At 41.9% G+C, this 11,062-nt stretch overlaps 1 protein-coding gene across 1 annotated transcript; it reads left to right on the top strand.

Annotated features, from left to right (window-relative positions):
* The first annotated feature begins 3,738 nt into the window (after nucleotides 1-3,738).
* Nucleotides 3,739-8,269, top strand: LOC121998064 (putative wall-associated receptor kinase-like 16). The gene is made up of 3 exons (XM_042552806.1): nucleotides 3,739-4,624; nucleotides 4,722-4,889; nucleotides 7,185-8,269. The coding sequence occupies exons 1-3, from the start codon at nucleotides 3,739-3,741 to the stop codon at nucleotides 8,267-8,269; spliced, it is 2,139 nt and encodes a 712-aa protein (XP_042408740.1).
* The last annotated feature ends 2,793 nt before the right edge of the window (nucleotides 8,270-11,062 follow it).

Below are 11,062 nucleotides of genomic sequence, written 5' to 3' on the forward strand. Positions count from 1 at the left end.
GTTCCCTTCTGCTGTGGAGTGACTTGCTGGCAGTGAATCCTCCCCGCAATGCCTTACGTGGGGGATTTTAGTACTGACCCCCTCTTCACCGATGCTTTGGCTTAGCTGAGATGTTGGCGACTGGATTTGACAAGGCTGCTATCTGAGAACGACGCCAAATTTGATCCCGTCTGGAAGCTGAGTCGGACAGAGGCGGGCCGCACTGTCCTCAAGGTTGACGGAAAGTCGTTGCGAAGCCTGGTCGATCTGGCACCCACCGGAAGGGCCCACACGAGTGGATGACAGGGGGTGATGACGGAGATGATGAAGTAAGGACCCTGCGCACACTCAGACAAGCCGCCTCACGTTAGAGACCAAGAACCAGGGGAAAAGTCCCCAGGTCAGGCCTTCCGACGCTCAAGTCAGGTACTTTTTCCCCAGAAGCACAGTGAAAGGACTAAAAGTGAAAGATGAGTCTGAAAAGACGAGTGAGCGTACCTGCGTAAAGGACAAAACTTCCCTTTTTATACTGCAAGGGATGTTTCTGGAGTCTGACGAGTGTCAGGAAATGTCGGATGTCAGGCTTTGTCTGACGGTATATGACACGTGGTGTCCTCCTATTGGTTTATGAAGGAATCAACGGGTGGTGAGCACCAGACCGTTAGCATATTCTCTGAAAAGCAGTGATTATTCCTTGACAGGTTGTTATGATTCCCTGACTTGCTTGTCGTGTAGTGTATGCTTACCCCGATCTGTTAACCCTGGACTGGGTTCCTATGCTTGCCGGCCTCGCTTTGTGGGGTGTAGACCTATATTTCCTAACCTGCATTTGTCGCTTCACCAATCCAGATCTGTACACCCAACCCTGCCCTACGTGTCCTGCCTTGTGAACTCCTGACCTGCCTTACCTTGTATCGTGACCTATATGTCTTGGTTTGGTTCCACTTATCCTGCGTCCCAACCTGTACGCCTCCGTCTGATTCCATCTGTCCCGACCTGTACGCCTTAGTCCGATTCCATTTGTCCCGATCTGTATGCCTTAGTTCGATTCCGTCTATCCCGACCTGTACGCCTTAGTCCGATTCTGTCTGTCCCGACCTATACGCCTTAGTCTGATTCTGTCTGTCTCGACCTGTATGCCTTAATCCATGTGTCCTATGTCAAAATCCCGACCTGTATCCTTATCTAGCCCATCTCGACCTGCATGCTTTGGTCCATGTGTTCTATGCCTCAAGGCTATAAATCCTGACCTGTATCCTTGGTTGGCACTCCCGACCTGTACGTTTCAGTTCCTGTGTTTTGTACCGCAAGACTATAAGTCCTGACCTGTATCCTTATTTTGCACATCCTGACCTGTATGTTTTAGTTCTTGTGTTATATACGGCAAGGCTATAAGTCCTGACTTGTATCCTGGATTTGCACATCCCGACTTGTACGCTTTGGTCCAGGTATCCTGTGCCACAAGTCTATAAATCTTGACCTGTATCCTTGCTTCCGAGTTCCTACTCGACGCGTAGGTCTAATCTCGGACTAGCACTTGTGCCTGACTAAGATCATCTTGTAACCTGCCCCTTTGATCTCCATGTAGGCCGGATTCTTGACCTCCATGTAGGCCAAACTCTTGACCACCACGTAGGTCTGACTTCTGACCGCCACGTGAGCTTGACTTCTGACCGCCACACGGGCTTGACTTCTTACCATGCCAAGGGCTTGACTTCCGACCACGTCCGCTGTCTGACCCCACTATCATTCATGTAGTCTACTGTTTTGGTTTAACCCTAACTTAACTTGAGTTGATTCACAACAAAAAAGGGGAGATTGTAAGTAACCTGTGTTGGTTTTGATGTAGTCAACCAAATTAAGTTAAGCTCTGCGTATTGTTTTACATTGTATTTGAGTGTGTAGGGACTTAAGAACACAAAAGTTGAGCGAAAGATGAGACGGATGAGAAGGATAGCATAAGAATCGAGTTGATGGGCTTGGTGCATCTGAGCAACGAGAAGTTGTGGAAGAGTACACCAGTGGAACGAGAAGGACACGTGCGCAATGCTTCCGAGGGACAAGAAGCCGAAGCGGGAGACTGCTTGAGGAGAAGGCTAGAGTTGGATTTGGGTGAGCTCAATTCTAGAAGGTCGGAGGATTACCCAAGCGGCCAGAGAAGACTCTAGACGAATCAACATTTGACTAACTGGTCCAGGTGCCTGGACTAACTAGTCCGGACACCCGGACTATCGAACACCCAGACCATCTAGTCTAAGCGCCCAGACTCACACAGTGCCAGCGAGGCACCCTTTTCAATCTGTTGCAGCGCGGATCACTTTTGGATCCATGTCAGTAATGGTCTTGCTACTCGGATCAGTCTAGGCACCCGAAAGTGGAGAAAACCTTATCCTAGCACAGTTGCGAAGCCATTGCGTAGATATAAAATTTGTCACGCTGGAGACACCCAGATTACCATCCAAGCGCCTGGAGCCTGCCACACATCAATAGATAGATTTGACGAACGGACTATAAATAGAGTCCTGGTTCATCTAGTTTCTAACAACACTTTAATTATACCTGAATCTTTCCTGTAATTTTTATTGTTCATGAGTTGTTAACATATTGTACGAGGTTTCTCCGCATCTGACTCGTGTCGAAGGAGTTGACTTAAATAGCTTCATTTGTCTTGGATTAGTAACTTTCTCGGTTGCAAATCAAGTAACCTTCTTGCCTCGTATTTCTTTTGGCTATTGCATTTATTTTTAATTGTCGAAGTTAACGTCGAAAGGAAGAGAAAGGTATTTTGATTGTAATTGCAAGGCTATTTAGCCCCCCCTTTTCCTCCTCTAGTCGGCCGTCAAGAGACCAACAACTGGGTCCCCTTACTTCAATTGAATTTATGGCTGACAAGATCTATGGTTGGTTAGACTTCTTTTAAACTCGGTCAGCTATTGAATGATCGGATATATAATAGATGTCTTAAGACTGAAATGGGGCACTAGTTCCCTTAGGTCCATTTGGCTTTTGGGCCGGTCGTCCTCATTATGAAGGCCTTAAAGCCGAGCGAAGAGCAAAGTCATATTGAAAGTGACACGCTGGCTGCCACCTCCCCTTGATCTTGACTATCACGTCATCTTGACTTTGGCTGTCACGTCATATCTGGATCTGCCCTTAACATCCCGTATCAGTGACCAACTCAACTATGCCCTAGGGCACCCTTTGATGTCTCTTTTGTGCAAAAGGTTAAATGCTCGCCTCCAACGTACCCGTCAATAGATCCCACGGAGGTAAATTAGCAAACTGCAAATAGCGAATGCAGAAGAGGATCTTTTTTAATCCTCAGCACCCTTTGATGCCTCTTGGAACATTGAAGAAATTGGTGCAACTTTCATCTATCAAATTTGGGCACATAACTTGCACTCACCTCCTCATATCGTCTACATCACCATACACAAAAGTGCAGAGCAGTCGAGGGAAAGGAAAGCATGAGTTGAAGCAATTCTTGTTAATCAGCCGTCCCATCCTTAGCAATGGAAGCATAAGATGTAGGTATTCCTGTTAATTTATTATGTTGCCGTCTCTGATCGACAAGTGGTATTACCTCGGACGCGTCGCCCTGCTGCGATTCTCACAATGCCAACGCCCAGTTTTTTACAATTTCTTCTCTTGGATCATTCCAACCAGCTGCTTAATTTGTTCCACTCCACCAAACCATAAATCCTCCGACAAAGCAAGGATCGGGATTAATTGCAGCACGCAGAAACTTAAAGCAAAATCATGCTTTTGCTGCTTTCCCTGCTTCTGCTCGAGCTGGCTGCCATGCCACTGCCGGCAGCCTCTGAGGCACTGCCCGGCTGCCCCTCATCGTGCGGCGCCGTCGATATCCCGTACCCGTTCGGTATCGGCCGCAACTGCTCCATCAACGACAGCTTCACCCTCGACTGCAACCGCACAAGTGACGGCACCGGCGAGGTGCCTTTCCAAGGGGACGTCGAGATTGCGGAGATCTTCCTGGCGCAGGGCCGCGCCCGGCTGCTGAACCAAATCTCCTCCCAGTGCTACGACCCCACCACCGACTCCATCTCCAGCAACTTCTGGTACCTCCAAATGGCCGACGCCTACACCTTCTCCGACACCCTCAACAAGTTCACCGTCCTTGGTTGCCAGACCCTGGCCTACATCGAAGGCGACAAGGGCAGTACGGAAGGCGTCGGCGGCTACCAGACCGGCTGCGTGGCAGTATGCCACAGCGAGGGAAGCCTGAGCAACGACACCTGCGCCGGCATCGGGTGCTGCCAGACGGCCATCCCTAGGGGGCTTCAGTACTACGAGGTGTCCTTCGACGCCGACTTCAACACTTCACATATCTACAACTTCACCCGTTGCAGCTACGCAGTGCTGATGGAGGCAGAGGCGTTCCAGTTCCGGGCGTCCTTCATCACCACGGACGACTTCCTGGCGATCAACAGCGGCCGAGGAGTGCCACTGATGTTGGACTGGACGGTCCAGACGGAGACGTGCGCGCAGGCCAGGCGCAACGCGAGCTCCTACGCGTGCAAGAGCGACAACAGCGAGTGCCTGGACTCTGTTAACGGCAAGGGCTACCTCTGCAATTGCACCGGCGGCTACAAAGGGAATCCTTATCTCCCAAATGGATGCCAAGGTTAATTAGCCACACCTACATCTCTCTCTCTCCTATTATCTTTACATGCATGCCATTCGCAGGTCGATTATATTGATCGTCGATCGATTAATTGCAGATATCGACGAGTGCGCCGGCGAGGAAGATAGGAAGCCGTGCACGGGGATCTGCCGAAACTTGCCGGGCAAGTACGAGTGCTTTTGCCCGCGGGGGAGCCATGGCAACCCCATCAACGGAACATGCTTGCCGAGAGCAACGCTCCCCTTAGCCGCGACGTTGACGATATGTAAGCATATGCATAATCTTACTCTTCTTCTTCTTCATTCTTCTTCTTCTACATTATTATTATTATTCTTCTTCTTCTTCTTCTTCTTCTTCTTCTTCTTCCTCTCTACGCGTAAATTATAAAATATTATCAAATTCTATCTTAACCATTATTAATTAACATATATTTAGGTACATAGAAAGTTTATAAAAATAAAACACATGTAAATTTTACATGTTCATAGAAATTAAATATTATATCTTGATTGATGATGCATCAATCATCGATACAATAAATCTTTGAAATTGTTACGAACTCTAGCCACAGACTTCTCAAAATCGAAATGATAATCATGTATCTCAAACTATCAATGTTATATCACAACGCTTCAACCTCTAACCTGGTGATATGTGTGATGATAACATTCTTTTATTCTTCTCAACAAGATAGAGACTAGCCACCACTTTTTTTTTTCCTTAGACTCCCTTCCCTTTTCTTTTTCACACGACTGAAAGGAAAGAATCGAGAAACAAATGTGGAGAAATTCTTTTATTATTGCTTTCTTTTCTTTCTTTGCTCAAGATCTAGCCTCCTTATATACGAGGGCTCATCCCTGATTACAATGAATGATCAAGTTATGACCATTCAATGTTAGGTTTAATGTAGGTCATTACTGTCGAGATGTTATAGAATCACCATTAATAGATTTAATACCAGCCATTATTGTTGAGACGTTACAGAATTATCATTAATGAATTTAATGTCCACCATTATTATCGAGATGTTACAAAATCGTTATTAATGGATTTAATGTTAGCTATTATTATTGAGACATTATAGAATTACCATTAATGAGCTTAATGTTTCTGTTGCATTCTTGAGCGGGTAGAAAAAGATATTCAGGTGGCAAAATGTTGTACATTCACTTTGGCAAATTTTGCCTAAATCGGTCCGACATTCGACCCATGCTAGTTGTGCTCTCCCACGAGTCAACTTAGTTTAGTCCAAATCCAAACTATGGATTTTCACTCTTGCGCACCCACTCATAAGAAAGAGCACCTCTTTTCATACAAATGTTCACAACATCAATGCATGTGCTATAATCTAAACCAACAATAAAACTAAGAGACTCCTAATGTGGGACTAACAATTCATGCACAATATAGTCTCTTCTTTTCCATTTCTTTATTCCATTCACATTTCTAACAATATTTACCTAGGCAATCAAAATATTAATACAATTCAATCCAAATAAATCTAAGATTATAACACTCAATTAAATATTGGGTTCACATCTCTTTGGTTCCTTCATTAAACTTGATGATCATCCATGAGTTCAAAGATCCTCACACCTTTATGCTCAATTTATATTGTCCATCATCTGAGCTCGAATACACATGGAAGGCTAAAATATGAGTTATATAAGCATAACTAGAGGGATTTCGACTGACGAGATAGGATTTTGGAGATGAATAAATGAAATCAATTTTAGAAGACCTATGATATTGCTCTCTCTAATGTCTTCAACAAGATAGGATCAAGAATATATTTGTTCTAAGCAACAATACAAAGTTATCTAGACTGTCTAAGATCCATATCCTTATCTAGATTTAGGACATTGCCCATTCTCAAACAACCAAAATGATAAAAGTGGCTTTGAGGTCGACTAAGGCTAAGCTCTACTATGAAGCCATTTTAAGCTTGAGATTCAAAAGGCTTTAAGGATGAGTTACTTGAAAACATAAATCACTTTTAACAAGTGAAATAGGATCATAGAGATACTCGAAGAAGTAAAATATAAGTAGCCAAAAAGGACCTCTTGCTAATACCTTCAACAAGATCAAAATTCAACCTACCATGAGCAACCTTAAAAGGTTACCAAAATTGGTTAGGGCTCTTCGAGAGTGACAATACCCTTTGTGCTGAGGTGGAAGATTGTCTTTGCATGCACATTCCGACGTCCTTAGTTATTAAGAGGTATTGGGTTAATGTTGGTGGCCTTTCTTTTTCCAATTTGATCATGTCAAGTTTTGCTATCTGATAAGAAAATTTGCTTGTCTAATTGCTTGGCAAGTGGAGATAATAGTTAACAGTGCACACGCTTGAGTACAACCAAATCACCCTCGTTACTATCATATTTGTGATAGGGAATATTTTATAAATGCATCATCATAAAGTTCTTTTATTTGTATATCAATTTCTTCTATTTTTATAATACCTCACTTTTGTACTTACATATGTAGAACTGTGAACATATATTTATTCCCTGGATCTATTCCTCTTTGCTAATTCTCCCATTTGTACTCACTTTTGTAGGTATAACAAGTAGCATAGTCCTTTTGTTAATCAGTAGCATGTGTATCTTTATGATATACGAAAGAAAGAAATATGTGAAGGCGAAACAACAACATTTTAAAGAACATGGAGGTTGGAAATTACTAGAAGAAATCAAAGGAAAGCAAGGCCTTAGATTTAAGATATTCAAGATAAACGAACTAGAAGAGGCAACAAATAAATTTGATGAGACTAGAGTCCTTGGGCGTGGAGGGCATGGGACTGTTTATAAAGGAATTTTGGAAGATGGTCATGTCATTGCCATAAAGAAATCAAAGTTTATTGATGAGAGCCAAAAAAATGAATATGGAAAAGAGATGCTTATCTTGTCACAGATCAACCACAAAAATATAGTCAAGATCTTAGGTTGTTGCCTTGAAGTGGAGGTTCCTATATTGGTTTATGAGTATGTCCCCAATGGAACCCTTCATCATCTAATCCACGAAAAAAGCAAGATATCTCCCTTTTCCTTGAGTGCTCGCCTAAGGATTGCTTATGACTCTGCTGATGCATTGGCCTACTTGCATTCAACAGCTTCACCTCCAATCATTCATGGAGATGTGAAGTCTTCCAACATACTTTTGGATGAAAACTACATGGCTAAAGTTTCAGATTTCGGAGCTTCAAAGCTAGTGCCTAAAGATGAAAATCAGCTTGCAACCTTGGTGCAAGGAACTTGTGGTTATCTAGATCCTGAGTATCTTCAAACATGCAAACTAACTGATAAAAGCGATGTCTATAGTTTTGGTGTCGTTCTTCTTGAGCTATTGACAGGTAAAAAGGCAATTTATTTTGAAGACTCTCGACAAGAGAGAAATCTTGCATCGACTTTTCTTTTGTCTATGAAGGACAATCGACATTATGAGATCTTGGACAATGAAGTAAAAAATGAAGGAGATATACAACTAATTCAAGAACTCAGTGATCTTTGCAAGCAATGCCTAAAAATTAGTGGAGAAGAAAGGCCCACCATGAAAGAAGTTGCACAAGTGTTGAACAGATTGATGAAATTCAAGCAGCATCCATGGATACAGGAGAATAATGAGACAAAGATATTACTTGTTTAATTAATATTTTTTTGTTCTAATATTTGTATGCATTTATTCATCATTACCATCTTAAACACATTAACTTATTTTTAATACATTATTTTGACATTAACATCCTTTGTAATAATCTTTTAGGTTTGTTATTGTTGAAAAATGGCATTCATAAAGTTTAAAGAAGGCCTAAGTCATCACGGGGTACTTAGTTGATTAGAGGATAACAAATTTACTACAATGTCAACAGAGATCAAATTCTGACGGGCACATGCTCTTGGGAAAAAACTCTTCCCACCCCTAACCACTTGACGGGCAGTTATAAGCTGACTCCTGTAATTTATCTCCCTTCACATTATTCAGACACGGACTGTGAGAGGCACCATCCATGATGAGCATAATCATCTTTTTGTTAAAAATGAAAGAAGAATTAAGAATTTGCAGGTATTCATGTATCAAAATCAAACAATTAAATTGCCCAAAATTTGAAATTTGAATCAATCGGAAAAAAAATTAGATTATATTGTTGGCATTTCCACCAATAGTAAGCGAAGAGTTCATCCCTCACTCTCAATTCAAAGATGTATAATACAAGACGCTACAATGCATTAGAATTTTTTAGATTCTATTTTTGCACGGAGCTTCACATCAGAATTTTGTGTAATAAATAGATTTAGAGCAATCTAATGAGTGACAATTTTTTAAATTTTTTGTTAGTACTCCGGGGTAGTTTTAATATGGTCAACTAAGTTCAGTTAGGTCCTGTTGTGTTTGATCTTTGTGTCTAAGTGTACAGGAGCTTAGGAACACAAGAAGTCAAGTGGAAGATGCAGCTAGCGAGAATGATGGCACGGGAAGGGAGTTGACGGGTTCGGTTCATCAGAAAGATGAGATGCTCCAACGGACTAGAAGGACGTGCGAGGCGTTCAAGGGATGAGAAGTCGGGAAGGAAGCTTGCTCAAGGAAAAGGTCGGAGTTGAGTTCAGGTGAGCTCAACTCCAGTTAGCTGGAGAATCACCTACACGAATAACTACGTGAAGATATCAGCATTTAGCCGAGTTGCCCTATGGAAGACGCCTTCGATGAATAGTACGAAGGCTCCTTTCAGGCTTTGAAGGTGCCTTCTGATAGCCATTAGCCATGGATAGAGTTTTATCTGCAGCGGATAAAGCTTATCCGATGGAAGGCGCCTTGGATCACATTGGAGGTGCCTTCAAGTTACGGATAGAGTTTTCCAGTGGCTATAAAAAGATGTCTAGACCTAGAAAATAATCAACAACTCCAGTATTCATTTCCTACCTTATTTCTGAGTGTTCAAAGAGTATAAGAGACTTCTCTGCTTTCAATGAAGGAGACTTTTTTAGTGCTTTCATTTGCCTTGGATTAACAACCACCTACGTTATAACCAAGTAATTTCTTAGCCTCTTTTATTTTTAGTTATTCAATTTCTTTTGTTATAATTATGCTACTAATCTAAGTTGGAAGATTGGAAAAGGTTAAGTTTTGTTATATAGGCAATTCACCACTCTCTTGCCGACCCGCTACGCTAACAATTGGTATCAGAACCCAACCACTTCAGAAGGATTAACCGCCGACTAAAGTACAAAGACGATGGCCAGACAGAGCATTTATCCGCCGAAGTTCGAGGGAGACTTCCCTCAATGAAAACGTCTAATGGAGGTATTTTTTTTAAAATAGATTTTGAAATTCTCTTATTATGAAATATGATTTTGTAGCTCCCACGGAACAACAAAAAGCTAAGAAAGAGGAGTATTCATGGATAAAGAAAGAACAAGTCGACTTCGTAGCTAACAGACGAGCCGAATTCCATCTGCTGAGCATGCTATCTCCGTAGGAAGTCAACAGAATCGGCACCTACGAATTAGCAAAGGATCTTAGGGAGAAGTTCTTGGAGCTATACGAAGGAACGTCCGAAGCAAAGCTAGCAAGAGAGGATCTACTCCAAAACCAAATCAACAACCTCCGGATAGTAGAAGGTGAATCAGTTGCTCATCTACACAGAAGAATCAAGGAGCTAATCACCAGATTAATGAACCACGGAGAAATGGTAACTAATCGGGATGCATAAAGGTATGTTTTAAATGTGTTCCCAAGAACACTAGAATGAACATCTATAGTAGACTCCTACTATATCTCCAAATATCTTGAGGTAAGTACATTAGAAAATCTTTTTCCTACTTTTGAATTATACGAGTCTTAATGTGTAGGACAAAGAAAGGGACCAAGTCAGAACCTAGCACTGTAAGCCCAAAAGGGCAGACTAGATTTAGACTTTGAAGCATCCATCGATGTAGATGAAGCATCATTATATTATTGGTAAGGAAATTTAATAGATTTATTAAATCTAATAAATTCAAGTCCCAAACCAAAAAGGAATTTTAGAGCAAAAGGAAGATTCGATGGCACAATTACCAAGAAGAAAGACACATCAAGAATGGCTGCTCCAAACTAAAAAACGAGAAAGACAATGGCAAAAGACCAACAAGATAGAAGCTCAAGAATTTAAAGGCAACATGGGATGAATCTTCGTCCTCCGAGTATGAGATCGAGACCTACGCCAGACTAGCTCTACTAGCCGATCACGAAGAAGAAGATGAAAGTAGTTCAGAGATGAAAATTGATGAAGGGGGAGGATATTTAGAAGAAAGCTGCGATAAAGGGGGAACATCAGAACACATGGTAAGTAAGGTAGGTGCTTTACCTCCAGAAAAGTCATTTCAATTTATTAAGGTACTCTCCAAGGATTTAGTAAAACTAGAAAGAGAAAATGCTAAGATAAAACTAACCTTAGCTAATTCA

Source organism: Zingiber officinale, chromosome 1A, assembly GCF_018446385.1.
Source record: "Zingiber officinale cultivar Zhangliang chromosome 1A, Zo_v1.1, whole genome shotgun sequence".
NCBI lineage: Eukaryota > Viridiplantae > Streptophyta > Magnoliopsida > Zingiberales > Zingiberaceae > Zingiber > Zingiber officinale.